Source organism: Akebia trifoliata, chromosome 4 (assembly GCF_017979445.1).
Source record: "Akebia trifoliata isolate Shusen 1 chromosome 4, ASM1797944v1, whole genome shotgun sequence".
In the NCBI taxonomy this organism is placed as follows: domain Eukaryota; kingdom Viridiplantae; phylum Streptophyta; class Magnoliopsida; order Ranunculales; family Lardizabalaceae; genus Akebia; species Akebia trifoliata.
In genome coordinates, this window is record NC_141378.1 from 6607833 (window position 1) to 6635305 (window position 27473).

A 27473-nucleotide genomic window follows, 5' to 3' on the forward strand; every position below is an offset into this window, starting at 1 on the left:
TGCTCACAATCCAACAGCCGTTTGACATGTGGTGCAAATGATATAAGTAATAAGAGATCCTGATTATCGTGAAAAATGGAAATTTCTTGATTGGATCACCTTGTAGCATTCAAAAACACGATTTGATGCCACGTTGTCAAAATTCTATGAACTTTATTAAAAAAAATTGAAAAAAAAAAAAAAATTATTGTTGAATTTAATTTTAAATTTGAGTACTTGGCTATTCATTTTCAACTCTTTGGATCAAGCTTGAAAAACATTTTTTCTTTTTATTATTAATTTTTTCATAAAATCTAGAAGGCTGTGATGTTTGATTGCAAATGTGATAGGATGTGTGCGGCAAACAATCCATTTTGAGATTTGAAATCTTGAAATTAAAATTTGTGAGCAGGTGAGAAATTTTCTATCTATTGCTGATGTCATTTGCGCCACATGTCAAATGGTTGTTGGGTTGTCTATGAGCAAAAAAATCACTCCTCTTCGATTGGATAAGATCTCAACAATGTAAGCATGAAATCCAAGGGTTGAGATATATATATATATATATATTCATGAATAATTCTTCATGAGTCAACGGATTGTCAATCAAGATTTAAAATCCCATATTTATTTTTCAAGTTTTTGAACAACGCGTGTCAAACGTATCGAAAAACTCATTTGAGATGACTTAGTATTTGGCATGGACAAGGCAAGACGCGAAACCAAGTTTTAAAACCATTGCTCGACCCAGACATATTAGTTATTTCAAGTCCGACTCTAACTTCACACTAGACTCTTGGACTCAATTTATACTTGATCCATTTTAGTGAAACATTAAATCATTTCTCAAGTAGGTAACACATGTGTGATCATTTCGAGAAGGAAAATGCTGGAATGACACAGGATATTTACTGCAATTCTCACAAGTCTAACGTGGGATGTGCACATAACCATAGATGTTTTTCCTAGAGATACGAGTAAAAACCGTCTACGGTTATGTATGCATCTCCACGTCAGAATTGTGAGAATAACAGTAAATTCTGTGTCATCCTAGCACAACTCGAGAAGGAAAAATATTAGAAATAGTATCCCTCACAGTTTCCATGAAAGATTGCAAAATCACTTGATATTTGATGTGAGGGCCGGGGTCTTCTAGATCAAGTGCCTATAAATCTTCTATCTCATGGTCCATATGTTAAAAAAATTATTGAATTTTCAATAATTATAAATCACAGACATTTCTACGCCAAAGAGAGATTCAGGTTTCCTGGGGATCAATTTCCGATATCTTCCGATCTAAACCTTTCGCCTCTACTCTGGATAGTTAATTCAGTTTTCCATAAATCACCAATCAGACTGATGATGATTTGTGGTAGGTCCACAAAAGCCTGGATTAGCTAATTAAAGATTGTGATGGTGAGTCCTAGACCTAACCAACTCCTAGGAGTACTGGATCAACATTTATATTTGATCATATAGAGTTTGTTGAGTCTGGGCTGGTGGGGTACAAATAACGTTGGAATAAGTTGGGTATGTGTTAGATTTAGCTGACTTGGCTCCAACACCTTAGAGTCTAAGATATGGCTTTGATGTCATACCAAACCTTACATCCCCTTAACGTTTCTTCGACTCAAACCTTCGACTTCTCACCTCACATTAGGTGACACAACCAAAAATTCTCACCTCAACATCCATAAAACCTCCATCTCAGTCAATCTTCTCCTAAGCACTTTCATCTTCTTCTTCTTCTTCCTTTACCTGCCGGCCATGGCGTCAACCACCACGACTGGCCTCGTTGCAGGCTCTTATCGAAGGAACGAGTTGCATGTGTCGCATGGATCCGACGAGGTACTTTTTTTTATAATATTCTTCAATCATTTTTATCTCTCTCTCTTTCATATTAATTTTGTGCTTTGGTACATATTTGATACATATTTACTTTTATTATGTGATTGTACAGCCTCGGGAACCACGTCAATCAGTGTCGAAAATTTGTAGGGTTTGTGGTGATGAAATTGGAATTAAAGAAAATGGTGAGATATTTGTGGCGTGTCACGAATGTGGATTCCCCGTGTGTCGGCTTTGTTACGAGTATGAGAGGAATGAAGGGAATCAGTGTTGCCCCCAGTGCAACACTCGATATAAGCGTCAAAAAGGTTTATCTATAATAACCTCATAAATATGATTACATATCATTTATATGGTCATGAGAATTAATAGAAAACATGACTTTAGATATAGAATTAAATGGAGGAACAATATTTGTTTGGTCGACCCATTTATTCATGAAGTTATATATTTATAGGTAGCGCCAAAGTCCCAGGAGACGAAGAAGACGATGAGAATGTAGATGATTTCGAAGATGAATTTCAGATAAAGAGTCATCAAGAAACTCTAGATCATCATCATGGTGTTAAGGATGTGGTAATCCAAACTCATGACTTTTATTTTCTTGATTTTGAGACACGAATATGTATGATTGTGCGAGAAAATGAGAGGAAAATGATTTTTAAAGAAAATATTATTTGTTGTGCGTTTGATTATGCATTTCACAAAAAAGTTGTTTTCCTATCAACAAGGGGAATTTCTTTTTTTTTTTAGGAAAAATAAATTCAAATACGTTTTTCTCACGATCACTCTCACCCATCAAAATGTTTATAAAAAAAAAAGAAAAAAAAACAACTTTCTTTCGGTAGGTTCTCTCTCTCTCTCAAAAAAAAAAAAAAAACTCTATTTTCTTAAGAAATTAATTTTTCCAAGACTTTTTTAAACAATTATACATGATATAGAGCTTATAACTTTTATGGTCACAGTCTATGAAGGGGGTTAATTCTAAATTTTGAAAATTAGGTTAGGTAAGGCACCTTTGCCTAATTATGAGGGAGCTATAAATTAAAAAAAAAAAAAAACATTTTCATCATATATTGATATTTTTTAAATGTAATTAAAATATAAGAATTATCTTTAATTAAAAAGTGGTTTCTTTTACAGGAAAATGGGGACAATAATCCACAATGGCATCCCAATGGCCCAGCTTTTTCTTCCATTGCTGGAAGCAGTAAGTACATCTCCCCTTCCCCTCCACCCCCATAGAGCTATGGACTTAAATGGATCGGATCAGACCCGAAATATGATCTGTTTCAATCCGTTAACTTTGGATCTAGATCGAGGATTTGAGTTTCAGTAATTATCTGATCCGATAAATACTTTATTTCATAAAATGTGAGGAATTATGTTATATACAAGGTTTTAAATATATGAAAGTCTTTTATACTTTGTATATCAAATCAGATTTCATTAGATCTAGACCCAATCGGATTGGACTTGGATTCTATGTGATAAAGGTCTATCCAATTCTTATGGACCTGTTCTGAATCCGATCCGATCCTTATCGGATTGGTCCCGGATCGACCTGATCCAAATCACTTGGGTGCTTTTTTTTTTATATTCTAATTTTGATATATATATTTTTTATTTTTCATATATAGTTACTGGAAAGGACTTTGAAGGTGAGAAGGAGATTTATAGTAATGTGGAATGGAAAGAAAGGGTAGATAAGTGGAAAGCTAAGCAAGAAAAGAGAGGTCTAGTCAGCAAAGAAGATGGAGGAAATGATGAAGGCGAGGAAGAAGATGACATGTTGTATGATTCTTTGATCCCTCCCTAGGCTTCTTAATCTTTTTATTTATATATAATTAGTGTTATATTATTTACCTCCCCCATAGATTAGACAAATTTGCTATGCTCCTTAACTTTATAAAATATAGACTTTTCTCCCCCTTGAAATTGAACTTTAGTAAATCGAAATCCAAAATGAAAAAATTACCCCTCAACGCCTATGATAAACGAACCTTACATGGGGGCACAAGAACCCGATTCCAAGGGTCACTTGGCACTCGAGAGTTTATGTGCACTCCCTACATTAGAACAGAACAACTCTTAGTGCTTCGGGCCAATAAGAGTAGTCCCATGCTTTGGGCTCCTTTGAAACGCCAAGGGTTGTTCTTTAGCACCTTGGGCCAACAAGTATAGGCCCCCCTACACATAACAAGCTGAATGCGTAACCAACATTGACATATTTTATCTTTGCCAGGATGGCCGAGGCCCGACAACCGTTATGGAGAAAGGTTCCAATTCCATCTAGCCAGATCAGTCCATACCGCATTGTCATCGTCCTCCGGCTCGTAATCCTCGTATTCTTCCTTCGTTTCCGAGTCATGACCCCAGCCAATGACGCGTACCCACTATGGCTTATCTCAGTAATTTGTGAGATATGGTTTGCACTTTCGTGGATACTAGATCAATTCCCTAAATGGTACCCCATCAACCGCGAAACTTATCTAGACCGCCTCTCAATGAGGTTCGAACGAGAGGGGGAGCCCAACCGTCTATCCCCTGTGGACTTCTTTGTGAGTACGGTGGACCCACTTAAAGAACCGCCAATCATAACAGCTAATACAGTACTATCGATCCTTGCGGTTGATTATCCGGTTGAGAAGGTGAGTTGCTATGTATCGGACGATGGTGCATCGATGCTTCTATTCGATACATTATCGGAAACAGCTGAATTTGCTCGGAGATGGGTACCATTTTGTAAGAAGTATGGTATTGAACCAAGGGCACCAGAGTTCTACTTCACTCAGAAGATTGATTACTTGAAGGACAAGGTGCAGCCCAGCTTTGTAAAGGAGAGAAGAGCAATGAAAGTAAGCTAAGCTAAGCTACCAGATCATTATAAAACAATGTTTCGTTAGTGGCAAAATCGATATTTCACCCTATAACCTTTTAACTGTTATTTGAAAATATCCAAAACCACTTCTTTCTAAGAAAGTCCATTCAGGACACCGCGAGTGTTAAGGGCATCCCCAATTACAAAAATACCCATGTTAAGGAATCTTTCAATACATTAGACGTTTTACGATTGATCAATTTGAGATTATGTGAAATCTTGGATTGACTTGTTTATATATTAAAAAAATAATTATTAACTTTTTTAAATAGTTAGTGTACTATCCCTGTAAATAAGGCAGTTTCATGGCATGATTTACTAAATTGCCCTTTAAAAAATGGGGTCGTGGTTGAAATGCAGAGAGAGTATGAAGAATTCAAGGTGAGGATTAATGGTTTGGTAGCAAAAGCTCAAAAGAAACCAGAAGAAGGTTGGGTGATGCAGGATGGGACACCATGGCCTGGCAACAACACTCGTGATCATCCTGGCATGATCCAGGTTTTTTACATAATTAAATACCCCCTCCCTCATCTTTCTCAAAATTTAACATTATGTCTTCCAATGTGATAATGATGTCCTCTTCTAATCCTTTTCTTGCTTGCAGGTTTACCTTGGAAGTGAAGGTGCACTTGATGTGGAAGGTAAGGAGCTTCCCCGACTTGTGTACGTCTCACGTGAGAAACGACCTGGTCATCAACACCACAAGAAAGCCGGTGCCATGAACGCTCTGGTGAGCACTTCATTCATTGTAGTAATCCCTAGGAAAATAGTATTGATCTCTAGGAAATATGATTATATTATTTGTCACATAGTAAAGCATTCCCATTGTGCCTTCCAAGACAAAAATAAAATATTTTATTGTCAAATTGGCCATTTTATAAATAACAATAAAATCTTTACATTTTTCATTAAAAGACAAAATAATATTATTTTAAACGTTCTTTTAAAATTTGGATAATAGCATATCTTGTGCACATACACACATTATTTATGAAAGTAGGCATTGTCGAATCACGTAAACTTTGATATAGTTTTTGTGTTCTTATATTGTCTTTGTGATTTTATCTGAGGTTTGATATTCACACTGATCATCAGGTTCGAGTGTCGGCTGTGCTCACGAATGCTCCCTTCTTATTGAATCTTGACTGTGATCATTACCTCAACAATAGCAAGGCTGTAAGGGAAGCTATGTGCTTTCTCATGGATCCTCAGTTAGGAAAGAAACTTTGCTATGTTCAGTTCCCACAGAGGTTTGATGGCATTGATCGCCACGATCGATATGCCAATCGTAATGTTGTGTTCTTTGACGTAAGTTCATGATTCAATTGGCATTTTGCATTTAATTAGGATGGAAAGATAATAATAGTGTTAATGATGAAAATGTTGTAGATCAATATGAAAGGATTAGATGGGATCCAAGGACCAGTATACGTCGGAACAGGATGTGTCTTCAACCGACAAGCATTGTATGGATATGACCCACCGGTGTCAGAAAAGCGGCCGAAGATGACCTGTGACTGCTGGCCTTCATGGTGTTGCTGTTGTTGTAGCGGTGGTTCGAGGAAGTCGAAGTCAAAGTTGAAGAAGATAGAAAGAGGTATATTTGGTGGGTTTTATAATAAGAAGGCAGCGATGATGATGTTGAAGAAGAAGAAGAATTATCCGAAGAAAGGGTCCTCACCAGTCTTTGATCTTGAGGAGATCGAAGAAGGGCTCGAAGGATATGAAGAGTTGGAAAAATCATCTTTAATGTCTCAGAAGAACTTCGAGAAGCGATTTGGCCAATCACCGGTCTTCATCACATCGACACTCATGGAAGAAGGTGGTCATCCTCAAGGGACCAATACAACAGCTCTTATCAAGGAAGCCATTCATGTTATTAGTTGTGGTTATGAAGAGAAAACTGAATGGGGGAAAGAGGTGAGTTAACATTTGGGCTTCTTCAACTTCTGTTCTTATGGATGCTCATTTTAGCTTATAACCCTTGGGAAAAAAAGTACTTTTCGCTCAAAAATTAATGTTTGGTTCACACTTGGCTCTTGGATTCTCACAAATGCTACAATCCATAAGTTAGAAAACTATAAGGACCCATTTTGGCTTCTAGATTTTGTAGGAATCCGGATGAAAGAAAATTTTTACATTGAAGTTAATGATCGAAATGTCCACAAAAGTTGTTTTCACCAAACACCACCAACTTATATAATTGCTTCTAGACTCCAAAAAACACCTCATGATCGAAAATCTTATAGAAGCACTTCTATAGGAAGCAGAGCTATGCCAAATGAGGGGTAATTGTGTGCAAATCAGCCTTAGTAGAGTCCTTGATTCAATGTTATTAATAGTGATTTTATTTCTTCACAGATCGGATGGATCTACGGTTCAGTGACAGAAGACATATTAACAGGATTCAAGATGCACTGCAGAGGATGGAAGTCGGTGTACTGTGTCCCTAAAAGGGCGGCCTTCAAGGGGTCGGCTCCAATAAATCTTTCAGATCGATTGCACCAAGTCTTGAGGTGGGCTCTTGGCTCAGTTGAGATATTCCTTAGTCGTCATTGCCCACTATGGTATGGATACGGAGGGAAACTGAAATGGTTAGAGAGGCTCGCTTACACTAATACCATTGTCTACCCACTCACCTCCATACCTTTGCTCGCTTACTGTACTATTCCGGCCGTATGTCTTCTCACTGGAAAGTTCATCATCCCCACAGTAAGTATATTATTAATATCTACGCTATTCCATCATTTTAGAGGTGGATTTTAGCTTCCTGTCCATCAAAAGCACTTTTGAGAATCCAAAGTTTGTTTGATGCGCATTCAAAGTTTCGATTCACACAAAAGCCAAGACGGACTAGAAATCATAGGAATCTAGATAGAACGAGAAGAAACGAAATTTGGGACCAAACAAAATGTCCCAACTGATTATGTTTCTTTCTTAAAATGGCCCCCATCTATCTCTTTGTCTCTCTTCACACATCATTCCACGAGGTATTATGGTCAATCAAACACAATCTACCATGCAGAAGCTGTTAACCAACCAACTATTCCAAAAGACCGATTTGATGGAGAATGGGAGAACAATGAATATAAGAGGGTCATAGGGCTTAACTGGGGTATTACACACCCAAGACTGGAGGAAAATATATACTTAACACTCCCATCACCCATAAGGGTGGAAAGATTTGACCCATGACCTATGTGAACCTAGCGCTCTAAACCTTTTACCAATACCACATAGCTTCTGAAAGTGCTTTTGAACCCCAAAAATCACTTTTTGTGAATACTGTCACAATTCTTATCTAAGTACTAGATTTTCCCCTGCCTACGGCATGGGCATCTCCTCGGGGTTAAAGGGGTAAAAGAGGAAAGATAATAAAGTTAGAGGGGTATTATTGAAAAGAAGGGATGAGAGGAATGACGAAGTGGGGTTGTGTGGACTCTATTTTAGCTGGAATAGAACGTTTATACAAAATTGTAACTGGAGTGGGACCTACCTTTATATTTTATCATATAGATACTATAGAAGCACTTCAGTTGAAATAAGTAGGAGTTTCTCAAACGAGTTGTAAGTCTTATTTCTCAGTCGAAAACCTGTCAAACTAACTAGAGTTAATTTTATGCACCACAGCTCACCAACCTGGCTAGCATATGGTTCATGGCTCTTTTCCTCTCCATCATAGTAACTGGCGTGCTCGAGCTTCGATGGAGTGGTGTCAGCATTGAGGATTGGTGGCGTAACGAGCAATTTTGGGTTATTGGAGGCGTTTCGGCCCACCTCTTTGCCGTCTTCCAAGGCCTACTTAAGGTCCTTGCAGGAGTTGACACCAACTTTACAGTTACTTCAAAAACAGCTGACGACGCTGAGTTTGGTGATCTCTACCTCTTCAAATGGACTACTCTTCTCATCCCTCCCACAACATTAATCATATTGAACATGGTTGGAGTAGTAGCAGGAGTGTCGGATGCCATTAACAACGGGTATGGCTCATGGGGTCCATTATTTGGAAAATTGTTTTTCGCTTTCTGGGTGATTCTTCATCTTTATCCATTCCTCAAGGGGTTGATGGGGAGGCAGAATAGGACTCCTACCATTGTAGTTCTCTGGTCGGTTCTTCTTGCATCGATTTTCTCATTGGTTTGGGTTCGAATCGATCCTTTCTTGCCTAAGCAAACAGGTCCAATCCTTAAACAATGTGGTGTGGAGTGTTAGCTCGACATGGAAACCTCCCTCAGTTTCTCTCTTTTTCTTTTTTGTTTCTACAAAATTGCTTTGAGTTTTTAAAAGTGAGTGGTTTGTATGTATTACTTGAATGAGAGACATTTTGGTCTGAATGTTAATAGTGAAGGAAAATGATGAAAATTGGGTTTTGTTGATACCATTTAGTTCATTTATGTTGTGTTATTATTATTATTTTTGTGTGTTTTTTATGCATAAAAAAATGTTCAAAACCAGTATTGGATCGAATCAGACCCGAAGTTTGATCCGTTGCATCCCATAACTTTGGATATGATTGATGATTTGGGTTTTGATAAGGATCCGATTTGATAAGCTATCGAATCAACCATATCCCAATCCGAAATATCCATCAATATTGGATATACTGATCTAATACACTTCTTTGCCCAAAGATCAATTTTATTATTCCAAACAATGAAGAAATAGAAAATTGTCTAAAAGTGAGATACCCAATCTACATATAAAAACAATTTCACATATTTGTATAAAATTTAAAAACACTAGCATCCATGAACATCTATTCTAGGGGGAGTGGCGAATTGTTCATCTCAATGGCCATGGACCCATCTATGGGGGCTTTAAAATCCAATCTATCTTTTAATGCTTGCAAGATTACTCAGGGTAATTGTGCCAAATGGCTCTGATAAATAGCCTTGAGTATGAATTGATAACTCTTGAGCCACGTGACGCATTGTGGGTCGTGACTCAGGATTGGCACATGTACATGCTAGGGCAATTTTAACCACAAATACCACCTCTTCTGCCAATTGACCTGTGGGAGGTGGAAGTCGTTGGTCCAACATATCCTTTAGTAGCAAGTTCTTATCATTATAAGAAGAAGAAGACGACAACGATGACAACGACGATGATGATGATAAAGAAGAGATGATCTCTCCCGGGTGTTTTCCCATCATGACTTCTAGTGCTACTATTCCAAAGCTAAACACATCGCATTTTTCTGTAACCTTCATTGTATATGCAAGCTCTGTACATCGCAAAAGCAAAATGAATCATTAAATAAAATCAATTCATTATTCGAGAATAGATCCTCTCTAGCACATTTTATGACTCTTTTTCTAAATTCCGTAAAACATCACATCAAAGAAAAATAACAACTCAATCCTCTTGGATTTATGTTTTTTTCTTTTTTTACTATGACCAAGTGTTTGAAAATGGACATTGACTAAACTTCTAAATTTAAATGATTGGATGTAACCGTCTTTGATGTGGCACACTCTCAATCATTGATAAGCATTATAAGAAGTCATAGAAAGGAAAAAAAAACGTATTACTGAGGATTTACTCCCTTATCTTGGGAGTGGATCCTCTCTAGTTCTTTTTCCCTACAAGTGACTTTCAATTGTCAATGGAATGCCCCGTCACATATACACAAAAATGTCAATATTCATAATCTTTGGTCAAGCTTGATAAGTTTGGGGTTCCAACTCAAAACCAATTGACAATAAGTGGAAAGGCCCAAGAACTTACAAGTAGAGAGACAAGACAATGAGTTTTCGATGTGGGACTAAACTCAACAAGACTTAAACAAAAAGATTTTCAACTTATCTTTTATTTTTATTTTTTATAATATGATCCATACATGCATGAGGTGTTGATTTTTTTTTCTTTTCAACATGCCATTGTCTACCATTTAAAATTCACTACAGGGACTACATGAAAAAGTATCCCCTCACTAGCTTCCTTGCTTCTTCCTTAAACACCGTTAAAAAGCATACGATATTTTTATAAATTTATTTATTTTGTGATTTATAAAAGTGACAACTCAACCATTGCCACAAATGGTTTTTTTTTAAACATTTTATTAACTAAATGACAAAATAGGGAGGTTGGTACGTACAGCCACCAAAGAAGAAAAAAAACTAAACGACAAAATAGAGATGTTTTCAGGGGGCATTTATGGAAGAAACAAAGTTAATTTGTGGAGATGATATGCTTCCTTTGTTGGCAACTCTTGACTTTTATGGCACCAAGCACGTTGTTTTTGAAGATTGAATCACGACTAGTAAGAACCTCGAAGTGCTCACATCCATATTAATTTTTAATGATTTAAATTAAAATATTGGTTGATGGAAATATATCTATACTATATACATAATATATTAAATAGATGCCTAAATTGAATTGAATCATTTTACAAAATACCCATTTACTATCTACTAATGATAAAAATATAATTTTAATAATTTATAATAATAATATTGTGAAGCTCTTTTATTATAATTATTATATATATGATACCTTTATAAAATAATATGACTAGCTCACATGGCACACTCTGAGGTGACAAGTTTGGGAATCATAGATCTCTACGATTTGAGATACATATTTTTATGAAAAAATGCAGTTTTGTATCTCAAGCTGTATAGATTTATAGTTCTCAAATTTAATCACGTTAGGAGACTCAATTGAATGTGCTATGAGGGGTAGTCAGATTATAACGATTCTTGTTCTATGGCCAGCTATAACATTTATTAAAAATAACACAGATTTCCATCTATATTTTTAATATTATGTAATCTAAAATATTATTACTATCCAAATAATATAACTAAATAAATTAATAATCAGAACTATAAATTAAGCAATATGTTTTGGCCTTCTTATAAATATAATATGAATTTAATTTAGTCAACTTCTAGTCTAGCAAATAAAACCGGTTTTAGGACTCTTTGAAGTAGGAAAAGGCTTACTCCTCTACGAAAAGCATGTTTGGCTGCAGGGATAAAGGGGAGTTATCCATGGAACAGTAGGAAACAAGCTTTTTTTTTTTTTCAAGCATGTACCATGCCTGGAATTATCCTAATCCCTTATTTTTCCCTGTAGCCAAACACTCTTTTATGCTCTTATCCTGTTCCAGGACAGATCAATTTCTACAGACAAACAATCAAAAACAATAAACAAAACAAAAACTCATGAAGGTGTAGCTTTACCTGGAGCAATGTAGCCATAAGACCCAGCAACACTAGTCCAATTAGATGAATCTGGGTTCAATAATCTCGCTGTTCCGAAATCAGATAATCGTGATTCGAATCCTTCCTCGAGCAAAATATTATTCAACGATACATCCCGGTGCACTATAGCGGGTGAGCAATCATGGTGCAAGTAAGAGATAGCATGCGCCACACCTTGGATAACCTTAACCCGGGTTACCCAATCCAGCTCTCTTCCCCCTAATTCCCCATACAAAACTTTCCCCAAACTTCCTCTTTCAACGTACTCATACACCAAATACATGCACCCTTGCTTTGAACAATACCCATACAATTTAATTATATTCCGATGTCGAACCTCCGTTAACATACGAATTTCACTCTCGAAACTTTGTCGATTTATCTCTGGAATCTCACTTGAATCCGACATATTAAGTCGTTTTACTGCAACAACGTGACCCGTTCGAAGAATCCCTTTATAAACTGTCCCAAATCCTCCTCTCCCAATACAATACTTCTCGTCGAAGTCATTGGTGGCTTTCACAATGTCGCCAAATGTGAATTTTCCTTCTCTTTCCCATATCAATGACTTCAAACACTCGTCCTTCTCGATACTCACGACTTCTTCTTCATCATCCGGGTGTCTTGTTTTCCTTGAGATTAGAATTATAGAAATGATGCTTGCCATGAATAAAATGGCGACGATGGGGACAATGGTGGCGATAAGGATTATTTTCTTATTGCTCTCGTTAGAACCACCATAAGCGGTACTTGAACTACAAGGGAGTAGCCCTTCTGCATCTCCACATAGGCCTGAGTTACCTTCGAAGTTCGCTCTTTGGAAAATGTTACTTGTTGGAATTGGACCCGATAAGTTGTTATATGAGAAATCGATCGATTGAAGACTAGACAAGGTTGAAAATGAGGATGGGATTGTACCTGAGAACTTGTTGTGAGAGAGATTGAGATTTTCGAGTTTGTTAAGCTTGATCAGGTTCTGAGGGATCGATCCCGATATTGAATTCCTGCTTAGATCTAAAAATAACTGCAATGCAGCCAAATTCCCAAGCTCCGGTGGCATCTCACCAGATAAATTGTTGTTGCTTAGGTTCAACATCAATAACCCAACGCAATTTCCAAGCTCGGCAGGTATGTCGCTGCTTAGTTCATTTTTGGACAAATCAAGAATTTGAAGATCCAAGAGTTCGCCGATACCACTAGGAATCTCCCCTGTTAAGTGATTGTTGCTCAAGTTCAGGTTGAATAGTAACCGTAAATCCAACAATTCAGTTGGAATCGTTCCCTTCAATTCATTTGAAGACAGGCTTAGATCGCGCAATTGTGTCAACTTTCCAAGCTCGGGCGGAATTTCACCCAAAATTTTGTTTCCATCTATGTTCAAGTAAGTAAGATTTTGACATTCTCCCCACTCAGACGAGAGCTCACCCGATAATTGATTCCCCGTGAGATCTAAGTACACGAGATTAGGATGTACTCCAAACGCATTCGATATGTTTCCATTGAATCTGTTCCCTTCTAGTCGGACTCTGACTAGTCCCGAGCAATTCTTCAAGCAATCGGGCAATGGCCCAGTAAAGTTATTTCCATTCACCGTGAAATGTTCAAGAGAGAAGCCATTACAAATCCTCGGTGGCAATTCACCCGAGAAGCTATTATCCGCGAAGCTGACATCGATCAGGAACATGTTTTGGCCGAGATCTTTTGGAATTTGACCTGAAAATTTGTTGATGAACAAGGAAAGAGATTGAAGGTTCTCAAGGCGAGAAAGGCTATCGGGTATCTCTCCAACCAAAGAGTTGGTGTTGAGATTGAGATTTGTTAGTAATTTCAAGTATCCGATCTCCGGTGGAATTGGACCAGTGAGGCTGTTGTAGAAAAGATTTAAGATTCGTAATTGCGTTAAGTTTCCCAATGTGGGAGGTATCGGACCTGTAAGATTGTTCACCGAGAGATCTAGTTGCAACAAGTCTTGAAGGTTTCCAATTTCTTGAGGGATCGGACCCGAAAACTGATTATTGAAGAGGTAGAGATACTGAAGCTTTGTCAATCTGCCAATCTCCGCTGGGATCGACCCATTGAAGGAATTGTTCTGTATTTGAAAGGAGACCAATTGGGTCCAATTGGTAATCAAAGAAGAGGTTATCTCGCCAGAGAGAAGATTACTAGAGATACCCATTTGACCAATTTTGCCAAGATTCGATAACGATGGAGGTAGAATCCCAACGAGGGAATTTATCGATAGGTCTAAGAAGGTGAGATTAGTACAACGGCCGAGCTCAGAAGGAATTGTAGAATTCAAACCTGAATTATGAAGATCAAGATACTCGAGCATCCTAAGTTGACCTATAGAAGAAGGAATTTGCCCACTTAACGAATTATTAAAAAGTTCAAGAAAAAGAAGATTTGAAATGAAACCAATATCAGTTGGTATCATTCCAACGAATTGGTTCGATCCTAAACGTAAATGTTTGAGATAAACAAGCTTTGAAAGGTTTGTAGGCAATGGTCCTTGAAATGAATTTTCAGTAAGATTGAAATATTCGATCTTAACGAGATTAGTTATCGAACCAGGTATCGGACCCGTGAACTTATTTTGAGCCAAATCGAGAAATGTCAGATTTCGACAATTGAGAATGAAAGGTGGAAACTCCGAAGAAATCTCATTGAGAAACAAATTAAGGTGTGTCAGATAAGGCATGCTTGAGAACCTTAACAAGTTTGGTGATTCTAAGTAATTCGAACCGAGGTCTAGGAACCATACCTTTTGGAGATTACTTATCTGAAATGGAATTGGACCCTTTAGACTATTGTTGAAGAGGCTTAGAAACTGAAGTTCTGATAATTTTCCGATGTCGGAAGGGATTGTTTCGGTGAAATTGTTATTGCCCATGTCTAAGAAAGTGAGTTTGGAGAGGTTGGCAATGGTGGGTGGTATTGCTCCCATAATATTATTGAGATTGAGATTGAAATGGGTGAGGTTTGGGAAGGATGAGAAGTTGAATTGGTTAAGTGTGCCATTGAGACTCATATTGGGAAGGAGTAATTGGACGACCGTTTGGGCATTGTTGCATATGATGCCAGTCCAATTGCAGAGGTTTTGGGTATTGTTGAGAGACCATGAATTGAGAGAAGGAGAATAGAAAGATAAGCTTGTTTTCCATTTGATCAAAGCTTCTGTTTCTGTTGTTGATGCTGGTTTGAGTTGAAGGAAAAACAGAAAGAGAACCAGAAGAAGAAATGGTTTTTGAATTGGTTTCATGTCTTCTCTTAGTAAAATCCCACTGCTCTTCATAATCTGTTTAATCTCTTCTCTTTTATATATTTTTTTAGAGATTCTATTGCCAGGCCAACTTTTCCACCCATTGAAAGAGAGAGAGAGAGGAGGGGTAGGTGAGAGGCGGATGGCTAATGGTGAGTGTGGGGGGTAAAAGTCAGAGTCAGCAGTGAAATTAACTAGTGTGATATGAGATTGAAAAGTCAAAGATGAATGAAGAGCAAAAGGTTTTAATTATTATTATTTTTTCCTTTTTAACATATTTTATTTGGAAAAAAAAACTTTTAATATTCTTGGATTGTATTTACTCAAAATTGCCCTTTAATTTGTTTCTCATTTTGACAATGGAGGCATATAGATGTGACCTTGACTTTGATGTTTTTTTTCATGCAATGAACCTTAATAATTTCCAAATCATAGGTCCCAAAAATACATTTATGTCGATTCAGACGACACTGATTTTTTTTTAAGATGATCAAATAATTTTTTAAAATTTATTAGTTTATCTTTTTTACCCTCGGTATTTAGATATCATTTCATTCATGTTGGCTTTAATTTCTTGCTCATAAGATACAAATTGTAAAAGTCTTCAAATTAAGAAAAAACATCAAAACCCCGAGTGATTAGTTAAATGGCAATTTCAGACTGATAAGTGATTGATGCCCGTAGGTCGTGAGTTCGATATCCAGTATGAGCACTAATTCCTCAAGGGCCATTTGCCAGGGCTCACCCTCACTTACTTGGTGCATGTGATGTGTGGGCAGCGAGCATTGCACATTCCTTGAAATTAATCCTTGGACAAGACCATGGTTTATGGACTGGGCAAAGCCCATATACGGGCTCAATCCTCTATCTACAAGGATACTTAGTTATTAAAATAAATATATATATAAAAAAAAAAGATCGAAGTGGAGGAGAATTCAAATTTGAGGAATAATATGACATTATCTCATGAGTCCTGACTTAAGCATTCTATTATTATTAATCTTATAAAAAATTGATGAATTTAAAACTTTTGAACTATTTATTTACATGATTAATTAACATTAATATTTTCATAAACTTAATAATGATATAATGGATTGATTTTTTACCGCAATAATCATCATTTTTGACAATTATTTCACACATAATTGGATAGTCTAAAATGTTCTCCATATGCATCCTAGGAGTCTACGTACAACGAAAGACTAAGAAATAATGAGTGATTATAGACTTACTTATTAAAACAATAATTTAAGTATTTCCTTAGTTTTTTTAATCAAAGTGACCGAATATTTTGTCAAAATTACTATCCAACCACATTTTTAAAATATTTATCAAAAATGTCATTTTTCAATTTTTGTATTTATTTCAATCATAATGTGTCTTCTGAATGAAAAATTAATTTATCTAAATACCCTTATTCTCAATGTCATACAAACGAATTGGTTTTTTTTAAATAGGTAGCCATTTATTTAAATTTACCTTTACAACCCTGTTTTCAACCTAAAACAAACTCAAAGGTCCAAACCCTAACTACAGTTCTGACTTTTCCATAACTTTGTAATTGAGCACAAAAAGTAAAATCGCAAATATTATTTAATATAAATAAATATTTATATCAAAATTGATATATAATTCTTTTGTTAAATATTCTAGAAGACTAATGATAAAATGACGCACTGACACATACAAAGTCTGTACATGGTTTGGCGTGGCAAGTGCACAGAAGTGTAGTTCTTTTTCATTGTGTATCCCGAAGAAAAAGATCTATAGTTCTGTGCACTTGCCATGTTAATCATGTAGAAATTAGGGGTGCAACTTGGCTTGGGTTGGTTTGATTTGTCGCAAAATTGAAACCAAACCAACATAGGACAGTTCCACTAAATAAGAATCAGAATCGAACCGAAATGCCCATAGAATCGAACTAACCCCAACGAATTTAAAGTCAGTTTGATTCTATGGGTTGCCAATGTCCTATAATTCTACATGGAAACAACATACTTTTAATGAAAATAAATATTGAATATGAAATTTCATATACTAAATCAATAATTGATCTATAAAAAAAATATCACTCATTTATCCATAAAATAAAGTCATCAATCTATCTGTTAAATAATCATTAAAAAGATATTAAGTCATTATGAGTTCAATTCTCGGTTTGATTCGGTTCTATACAAGTCTTGAACTGAAAATCAAAACAAATTAATCGGTTCTTCATGTTCTTAACCCAGAACCGAATCGCAACTTGTTCTAAATCAAATCAAACCAATCCAAAACCATCGGTTTGAACCGGACCGAATTGCACCCCTAGTAGAAACCACATTTGTGATAGATCGTCATTTTATTACAACCCATTTTAGAAACATGGGCTCATAAATAAGCAATTAATCCTTGAAAAATAGAGTGAGCTGCCGAGGAACATTAAATAATTTTTTGAATGATAAAACCTAATGGGCAGAAAACAGCCATGGCCGCAGCTTTCAAAATTTTTGTCTTTGAACAGTCAAGTTTCTCACAAGTCACAATGGATGAGATGTTCTTCCGTTTGTACAAGGTGTGAATCAACTTAAGGTTGGTGGCCTATATTTTCATTTTAATGGGTGAAAAAAGGGGTGATTTGGTCATACTCATCAACATTTTAGTGAATATTTGGGGTACCCTACATGTTTTTGAATTGATGACATGCCCTTTGACCTTCAACTTCTCTAATAAACTAATATTCAATCTTTAACAAACAAACAAAAAAATCCTTGATTTTTCTTCTTCAAATCAGTTATCTACCATCGTAAGATTTTATTTTGTAATTATTTTTTTATTAAAAGCAAGTGGATAGGAATTAGTACGCAAAGGTAGGATTTATACCCAAGTCGTGGTATCAACAATCAAAGACTTTAAGGAACTTAGCAAGTTCACACCTTCTTAAGATTTTGTTTACTTCAACCTTCCGAGTTTCAAGAGTAAGATTTTTGGAAAAATCAAGGATTTTTTATTACTAGAAATTAAGACGAGGTTGAAAACAATAGATTGCAGATAAATTTAAATAGATAAGAAATAATTTACCATAGACTTTGAAGGGTTTGAGAAAAGGAAAGGATTTTTTTGCTCAATATTGAAAATGAGACTATTCTTTAAAGAATCAATTTGAATACATAAATCATCTCAAATATTCAAACGTCGAAGGACCACATATCATGTAAAGGAGACCATTCTTTAAATTCTTTGAAGCAGACTGGTCGCTTTAAAAAAAAAAAATGTAATATGGTTCATGTGAACGTAAATAGGTCTAATTTGAATAGTATGATTAGATCAAACTACTTAAAATTTATCAAAAGTCAATTTCAAGCCTAATTTATTGACTGAAATGTTGTAAATGATCATCATGTGTCTTGAGGAATTTAGTTTTTGTATACAACACTTATCTTTTTTCTTATATGTATCATATATGTAGGTAAAATCATGGGGATTTGTGTTAGATTTTGGGGGCGTGACAATGATTGATAGGCACAATAATCACATATATTTTACAAGGTGAAACAAAAAGAAAATGGAAGTAAAAAACGTAGATTTTTTTTTTGTCTGTTTTTATAATAAAAAATGATAAATGCATGCGCTTTTGAGTACGTGGCTGACATGGCAAGGACACAGAATCACAAATCTTTTTTGCGTATAACCCAAAGAAAAATATCTATGATTCTATGCCCTTGCCACGTCAGCTGTGTACCCTAGATCGCATGCATTCATCGCGACTTCTTAAACTTTTTGGGATGGCTTGCCTGTTTATTTTGGAATGTTTAAGGTTGTTTGCATTTATTGTTGGGCATTTAAATAAAGAGAGTTATTATTGTCACACCAAATTTTATTAATGCCACTCCAATTCTTATATATATCACCAAAAAAAATGGGCTCAGTTGTTGTGACGTTAGTTAAAATTGGTGTGGCAATAGCAACGCTCTTAATAAACCCAAGTGGCAACACTAAAAGAAAAGGTAGTGTAAGAAAATTTCTACGCGCATTGTGCTATTAATGAACCCAACGAGACCCACCTAAGATAAACAACATCATACGAAGAAAATAAGTAGGTCTAGACCTTTAGATCACCTATACGAGATCTCCTTTATAAAAGTTAAAGAGTCGTGCTGGGGTGACATAAAGGGCGACACAGGTGTGATACAATGACATGGTGGTACGCATATAACGATAGATGCTTTTCCTTGAGATACAAGTAAAAAAACATCTATGGTTATACGTGCCACCACGTCATTTGTGTCGCTCTAACATTAGTGAAAAGTTAATTGAGTTCTTACAAGGTCAAGGTGGATTTCACAATTTTAATATTTTTCGTTGTTAGGCAAGGAAGTCATGTAGAGCATTGATGCTTTTTTTTTTATTTCTTGTAGTTAAATACGAATGCAAGAGTAAGTAATAAATATCCATATCATATTTTCCTGTAATCGTCAATTAACTACTAAATAACTACATGAGCCCATCCCATCAGGGGTGTGGCTCAGTGATAAGGTGTAGCAATAAGAGTATGCTCCTCTTGATCGTGAGTTTGAAATCGAGTGCAACGTCTTAATAACCTGCTTAGCGCCTAGAATGCATGCTCACGAAATTTGATGTACTTGCATTCAAAATATTTAATGCTTTGAAGGGCACTTGGTGCTCTTGCACTCGTTCCAGAAGTTACATCCAATAACTTCGGATATGATTGAGGATTTGAGTTCAAAAAAGATTCAATTTGATAAACTTATCAGATCAATGTTGGATCAGCCATGTCCCATTCCCATAAAATGTGAGAAGTTATATAAATTATAATGGATCAATATTTGATTTACTGATCTAATACACTTCTTTGCCCAAAGATCAATTTTATCATTCTAACAATGAGGAAACCGAAAAATGACTAAAAGTGGGATACCCAATCCACATATAAAAACGATTTCAAATATTTGTATAAAATTTAAAAACACTAGCATCCATTGTTGAGGTTGAACCCCCCCTCCCCCAACCCACACACACACACACACACACAAATTATAATGGTATCAAAGTAGGTCTTTCCCTCCTCCACGTCAGCCAGTTTATAGCTCCACCTGGGGGCTGAATTTAGTCCCACATCAAACACTTATTGCCTTGTCTCTCTTCTTATAAACTCCTGGACCTCTCCATTCATTGCCAATTGGTTTTGAGTTGGACTCCTAAATTTATCATCCACGAACATATATGGGAGGGGGAGTGGCGAATTGTTCATCTCAACGACCATGGACCCATGTATGGGGGATTAAAAATCCAATCTATCTTTGAATGCTTGTAAGATTACTCATGGTAATTACACCCAATGGCTCCGATAAATAGCCTTAAGTGTGAGCTGATAACTCTTGAGCCACGAGATGCATTGTGGGTCGTGACTCGGGATTGGCATGTGCACATGCTAGGGCAATGTTAACCACAAATACCACATCTTCCGCCAATTGACCTGTGGGAGGTGGAAGTCGTTGGTCCAACAAATCCTTTAGTTGCAAGTTTTGATCATTATCAAAAGAAGAAGATGACGACAATGATGATGATGATAAAGAGGAGATGATCTCTCCCGGGTGTTTTCCCAGCATGACTTCTAACGCTACAATCCCAAAGCTATATACATCACATTTTTCAGTAACCTTCATTGTATATGCAAGCTCTGTACATCACAAAAGCAAAATGACACATTAAATATCAAAGTGAATTATGTGGAGAAAATCAATTTTCATTATTTGAGAACGATCCTCTCTAGAGCATTTTTCATGTAGCTCCCTATGACTCTTGTTCTAAATTCCGTAAAACATCGTATCAAAGAAAAATAACAACTCAACCCTCTTCGATTGTTTTTTTTTTTTTGGCTCTGATCAAGAGTTTGAAAATGGACATTGACTAAACTTCTAAATTTAAACGATTGGATGTAACCGTGTTTGATGTGGCACGCCCTCAACCATTGATAAGCACTATAGGAAGCTACAGGTAAAAAGCGTAACTAAGGATTTGCTCCCTTATCATATATGTTAGCCTCCAGGGAGTGGATCCTCAGTAGTTCTTTTTCCCTACAGTGAATTTCAATTAAAATATTTGTTGATGGAAATATATCTGTACTATATATAATATATTAAATAGATGCCTAAATTGAGTTGAATCATTTTACAAAAGAGTCGTGCTAGAGTGACCTCAAGCTGTAACCTCATAACGCACTTCTTGAAGTGAAAGTGGCTAGGAACCATAGATGCTTTTTGACTCATATCTCAATGAAAAGCATGTATGGTTCCCATACACTTTCACTTCAAGAAGTGCGAGATGAGGTTCCAGCCTGAGGTCACCAGCATTATTCTTTACAAAAATACCCATTTACTTTCTACTAATGAAAAAAAAAACATAATTTTATTAATTTATAATAGTAATTCCATGAAGCTCTTTTATAATTATTATTATTAGAGTCGTAATAATCCAACTCTCCCACGTGGCATACTCCAAATACTCTCTTGACATGGCATGTGTTAGAACCATAGATTTTATGTCTCGGGATACACATCCTCATAAATATTTGCAGTTGTGTATCCCGAGAAAAAAAGATCTATGGTTCTAGCACATGCCACATTAAGAGAGTATTTTGAATATGCCATGTGGGGGAGTCAAAAAATCATTACTGTTATTATCATTATCTATAATACTTTTATAAACTGTTTTATGGCCAAATAATATACATAAAAAAAACACAGTTTTCCCATCTATATTTTTAATATAATATTATTTAATATAAGAGATTTTTATTTATTTTTTATATTAAAAAGAGGACAAGAAGTCCTCAAGGAATCAACAAGCAAAAGAAGGCAAAGCAAAAGCAATTACTCCCTAATTGCATTCTATCCAGATTATTGCTATCCAAATAATCTATCTTAATCAAACTAAATAAATTAATAATCAATACTATAAATTAAGCAATATGTTTTGGCCTTCGTATAAATATATTATGAATTTGATTTAGTCAAATGACCTCAACATCTAATCTAGCAAATAAAACCTTTTTTATAGGACTCTTTGAACTAGTACAAGGCCTATTCCTCTAAGAAAAGTAAGTTTGGCTGCACGGATAAAGGAGAGTGATCCATGAAACAGTAGGAAACATTCTTTTTTTTTTTTTTTTTTCAAGCATGTACCATGCCTGGTATTATCTTAGTCCCTTATTTTTCCATGTAACCAAACACTCTTTCATGCTCTTATCCTGTTCCACGACAGATCAATTTCTGCAGACAAACAATCACAAACAATAAACGAAACAAGAACACATGAAGGTGTAGCTTTACCTGGAGCAATGTAGCCATAAGAACCAGCAACACAAGTCCAATTGGATGAATCTGGGTTCAATAATCTCGCTGTTCCGAAATCAGATAATCGTGATTCAAACCCTTCTTCGAGCAAAATATTATTCAACGATACATCCCGGTGCACTATAGCGGGTGAGCAATCATGGTGCAAGTAAGAGATAGCATGCGCCACACCTTGGATAACCTTAACGCGGGTTACCCAATCCAGCTCTCTTCCCCCTAATTTCCCATACAAAACTTTCCTCAAACTTCCTCTTTCAACGTACTCATACACCAAATACATGCACCCTTGCTTAGAACAATACCCATACAATTTAATTATATTCCGATGTCGAACCTCTGTTAACATACGAATTTCACTCTCGAAACTTTGTCGATTCATCTCTGGAATCTCACTTGAATCCGACATATTAAGTCGTTTTACTGCAACAACATGACCCATTCGAAGAATCCCTTTATAAACTGTCCCAAATCCTCCTCTCCCAATACAATACTTCTCGTCAAAGTCATTGGTGGCTTTCACAATGTCACTAAATGTAAATCTTCCTTCTCTTTCCCATATCAATGACTTAAAACACTCACCCTTCTTGATACTCACGACTTCTTCTTCATCATCCAGGTGTCTTGTTTTCCTCGAGATTAGAATTATAGAAATGATGCTTGCCATGAATAAAATAGTGACGATGGGAACAATGGTGGCGATAAGGATTACTTTCTTATTGCTCTCGTTAGAACCACCATAAGTGGTACTAGAACTACAAGGGAGTAGCCCTTCTGCATCTCCACATAGGCCTGAGTTACCTTCGAAGTTCACGCTTTGGAAAGTGTTACTTGTTGGAATCGGACCCGATAAGTTGTTATATGAGAAATCGATCGATTGAAGACTAGACAAGCTTGAAAATGATGGAATTGTACCTGAGAATTTGTTGTGAGAGAGATTGAGATTTTCGAGTTTGTTAAGCTTGAACAGGTTCTGAGGGATCGATCCCGATATTGAATTCTGGCTAACATCTAAAAATGACTGCAATGCAGCCAAATTCCCAAGCTCCGGTGGCATATCACCAGATAAATTGTTTTTGCTTAGGTTCAACGTCAATAACCCAACGCAATGTCCAAGCTCGGCAGGTATGTCGCTGCTTAGTTCATTTTTGGACAAATCAAGATTTTGAAGACCCAAAAGTTCGCCGATGCCACTAGGAATCTCCCCTGTTAAGTGATTGTTGCTCAAGTTCAGGTTGAATAGTAACCGTAAATCCAACAATTCAGTTGGAATCGTTCCCTTCAATTCATTTGAAGACAGGCTAAGATAGCGCAATTGTGTCAACCTTCCAAGCTCAGGAGGAATTTCACCCAAAATCCTGTTTCCATCTATGTTCAAGTAAGTAAGATTTTGACATTCTCCCCACTTGGACGAGAGCTCACCCGATAATTGATTCCCCGTGAGATCTAAGTACGAGAGATTAGGATGTACTCCAAACGTGTTCGATATGTTTCCATTGAATCTGTTCCCTTCTAGTCGAACTCGGACTAGTCCCGAGCAATTCTTCAAGCAATCGGGTAATGGCCCAGTAAAGTTATTTCCATTCACCGTGAAATGTTCAAGAAAGAAGCCGTTACAAATCCTCGGTGGCAATTCACCCGAGAAGCTATTATTTGCGAAGCTGACATCGATCAGGAACATGTTTTGGCCGAGATCTTTTGGAATTTGACCCGAAAACTTGTTGGTGAACAAGGACAGAAGTTGAAGGTTCTCAAGGCGAGAAAGGGTATCCGGTATCTCCCCAACCAAAGAGTTGTTGTTGAGACTGAGATCTTTTAGTAATTTCAAGTATCCGATCTCGGGTGGAATTGAACCAGTGAGGCTGTTGTAGAAAAGATTTAAGATTCGTAATTGCGTTAAGTTTCCCAATGTGGGAGGTATCGGACCTGTAAGATTGTTCACTGAGAGGTCTAGTTGCAACAAGTCTTGAAGGTTTCCAATTTCTTGAGGGATCGGACCCGAAAACTGATTATTGAAGAGGTAGAGATACTGAAGCTTTGTCAATCTGCCAATCTCCGCTGGGATCGACCCATTGAAGGAATTGTTCTGTATTTGAAAGGAGACCAATTGGGTCCAATTGGTAATCAAAGAAGAGGTTATCTCGCCAGAGAGAAGATTACTAGAGATACCCATTTGACCAATTTTGCCAAGATTCGATAACGATGGAGGTAGAATCCCAACGAGGGAATTTATCGATAGGTCTAAGAAGGTGAGATTAGTACAAATGCCGAGCTCAGAAGGAATTGTAGAATTCAAACTTGTATTATGAAGATCAAGATACTCAAGCATCCTAAGTTGGCCTATAGAAGAAGGAATTTGCCCACTTAACGGATTATTGTAAAGTTCAAGAACACGAAGATTTGAAATGAAACCAATATCAATTGGTATCATTCCGACGAATTGGTTCAATCCTAAACCTAAATTTTTGAGAGAAACAAGCTTGGAAAGGTTTGTAGGCAATGGTCCTTGAAATGAATTTTTGGTAAGATTGAAATATTCGATCTTAACGAGATTAGTTATCGAACCAGGTATTGGACCTGTGAAATTATTGTAAGCCAAATGGAGAAATGTCAGATTTTGGCAATTGAGAATGAAAGGTGGAAACTCCGATGAAATCTTGTTGAAACACAAATTAAGGTGTGTCAGATAAGGCATGCTTGAGAACCTTAAAAAGTTTGGTGATTCTAAGAAATTCGAACCGAGGTCTAGGAACCATACCTTTTGGAGATTACTTATCTGAAATGGAATTGGACCCTTTAGACTATTGTTGAAGAGGTTGAGAACCTGAAGTTCTGATAATTTTCCGATGTCGGAAGGGATTGTTTCGGTGAAATTGTTATTGCCCATGTCTATGAAAGTGAGTTTGGAGAGGTTGGCAATGGTGGGTGGTATGGTTCCCATAAGATTATTGAAATTGAGATTGAAATGGGTGAGGTTTGGGAATGATGAGAAGTTGAATTGGTTAAGTGTGCCATAGAGATTCATATTGGGAAGGAGTAATTGAACGACGCTTTGGGCATTGTTGCATATGATGCCAGTCCAATTGCAGAGGTTTTGGGTATTGTTGAGAGACCATGAATTGAGAGAAGGAGAATAGAAAGATAAGCTTGTTTTCCATTTGATCAAAGCTTCTGTTTCTGTTGTTGATGATGGCTTGAGTTGAAGGACAAACAGAAAGAGAACAAGAAGAAGAAATGGTTTCATGTCTCTCTTAGTAAAATCCAACTGTTCTTCAAGATCTGTTTAATCTCTACTCTTTTATATATTTTTTAAGAGATTCTATAGCCAGGCCAACTTCTACTAAAAGCACCCCAATTTATATGATATTAAAATAGAATTAACACTCATCTTGGGGAGCTTTTAGTAAAAGTTGGTGTGGCAATATAATCTCTCTTTTTTCCAACGCATTGAGTGAGAGAGAGAACGGATGGACTGACGGTGAGTGTGCGTGGGGGAGAAAGTCAAAGTCAGCACTTAATTATTATTCTTGTGTGTACTCCAAATTGTCCTTGAATTTGTTTCCTCATTTTGACAATTGAGCCATATAGATTTAACTTGACTTTGATGCCTTTCTTCACACTTTGAACCCTAATAATTTTCAAACTATTCATCCAAAAATACATTTATGTGGATTCAGCCGAAACTGATTTTTTCTAAGATAATCAAATAATTTTTACAAATTCATTAGTCGATCTTCTTACCCTCGGTATTTCATTCATGTTGGCTTTAATTTCTTGATCATAAGATACAAACTGTAGAAGTATTCAAATTAAGGAAGAAGATCGAAGTGGAGGAGAATTCAAATGTGAGGAATAATATGACATTATCTCCTGAGTTAATGTTTTAATAAATTTAATAATGATATAATGGATTATTTTTTACCACAACAATCATCATTTTGAAAATTATTTCATACATAATCGGATAGTCTAAAATGTTCTCTGTATGCGTCGACATACGTACAACCTAAGAGTAAGAAATAATGAGTGATAACAGAATAACTTGTTAAAACAATAATTGAAGTATTTCCTTAGCCAATTTATCAAAATGGCCATGTATTTTGTCAAAATCACTGCCCAACCACATTTTTGAAATATTTATCAAAAAGGTCATTAATCAATTTTTATTTTTTTATAATTATAATTATTTATTTATTTTTATAGGTGGGTCATTAATCAATTTTGATATTTATTTCAAGCAAAATGTGTCTTCTCAATGAAAATTAATTTATCTTAATACCCTTATTTTTGGTAGCCCAAGGAGTATCCCCACCTTAGGTAAAGACTAATCTACCTGGGGCCGCAAGCACCATCCCATCCTATCACATGTTACAGCAGGTAAGTAGCCACGTTACGTGGAGAAGCATATAGAGACTCGAAGTCACGGCCTGGGGAGTCGTGTCTTACCATCTCAACTAATCCCTTACTCTCAAAGTCATACAAATGAATTGATCTTTTTCAAATAGTTAGCCATTTATTTAAATTTACCTTTATAACCATGTGTTCAACCTAAAACAAACTCCAAAAGTCCAAATCCTAAAGCTTTTCCATAATTTTGTAATTAAGCACAAAAAGTAAAATTGCAAATATTATGTCAATATTTATATCAAAACTGATATATAATTCTTTTGATAAATATTCTAGAAGACTAATGATAAACACATACACAAATAAAAAGATATACGATTATGGGCACTGGTCACGTCCACCGTGTAGAGACCGTATGTGATAATGCGTCATTTTATCACGACTCATTATACAAACATGGGCTCATAAATAAGCAATTAATCCTTGAAAATATCACAAATGGGGCAAGTTGCTGAGGAACATTATATAATTTATTGAATGATAAAACCTAATGGGCAGAAAACAGTCATGGCTGCAGCTTTCCAAATTTATGT

The 27473-nt window shown here is 36.1% G+C and overlaps 3 protein-coding genes across 3 annotated transcripts; 1 reads left to right on the forward strand and 2 right to left on the reverse strand.

Moving 5' to 3' along the window:
- Nucleotides 1-1669: 1669 nt before the first annotated feature.
- On the forward strand, nucleotides 1670-9098 carry CESA4 (cellulose synthase A4). Its single transcript, XM_086438921.1, has 12 exons — nucleotides 1670-1827; nucleotides 1940-2135; nucleotides 2285-2403; nucleotides 2971-3037; nucleotides 3468-3621; nucleotides 4073-4685; nucleotides 5069-5206; nucleotides 5313-5438; nucleotides 5804-6016; nucleotides 6098-6628; nucleotides 7070-7420; nucleotides 8339-9098. The coding sequence occupies exons 1-12, from the start codon at nucleotides 1747-1749 to the stop codon at nucleotides 8918-8920; spliced, it is 3171 nt and encodes a 1056-aa protein (XP_086295047.1). The 5' UTR covers nucleotides 1670-1746; the 3' UTR covers nucleotides 8921-9098.
- A 266-nt stretch (nucleotides 9099-9364) lies between these two features.
- Nucleotides 9365-15265, reverse strand: LOC147403363 (uncharacterized). The gene is made up of 2 exons (XM_086438919.1): nucleotides 11899-15265; nucleotides 9365-9932 (listed from the first exon to the last, which is right to left on the reverse strand). Exons 1-2 carry the CDS (start codon nucleotides 15209-15211, stop codon nucleotides 9538-9540), a joined length of 3708 nt encoding a protein of 1235 aa, XP_086295045.1. The 5' UTR covers nucleotides 15212-15265; the 3' UTR covers nucleotides 9365-9537.
- Nucleotides 15266-19950: 4685 nt separating this feature from the next.
- LOC147403364 (uncharacterized) lies at nucleotides 19951-27159 on the reverse strand. The gene is given in 2 exon segments (XM_086438924.1): nucleotides 19951-20861; nucleotides 22513-27159. Coding segments are annotated over 2 exon segments (3651 nt in total). The 5' UTR covers nucleotides 25778-27159; the 3' UTR covers nucleotides 19951-20475.
- Nucleotides 27160-27473: the final 314 nt, after the last annotated feature.

What these genes read in the sequence shown, in the direction of transcription:
- CESA4 (XM_086438921.1), top strand. Translation starts at nt 1,747, where the DNA reads ATGGCGTCAACCACCACGACTGGCCTCGTTGCAGGCTCTTATCGAAGG. An exon ending in ATCATGGTGTTAAGGATGTG is followed by an intron (nt 2,404 to 2,970) that starts GTAATCCAAACT and finishes TTTCTTTTACAG; the next exon opens with GAAAATGGGGACAATAATCC. An exon ending in ATCATCCTGGCATGATCCAG is followed by an intron (nt 5,207 to 5,312) that starts GTTTTTTACATA and finishes TCTTGCTTGCAG; the next exon opens with GTTTACCTTGGAAGTGAAGG.
- LOC147403363 (XM_086438919.1), bottom strand. Translation starts at nt 15,211, where the DNA reads ATGAAGAGCAGTGGGATTTTACTAAGAGAAGACATGAAACCAATTCAA. An exon ending in TTATGGCTACATTGCTCCAG is followed by an intron (nt 9,933 to 11,898) that starts GTAAAGCTACAC and finishes TGCGATGTACAG; the next exon opens with AGCTTGCATATACAATGAAG.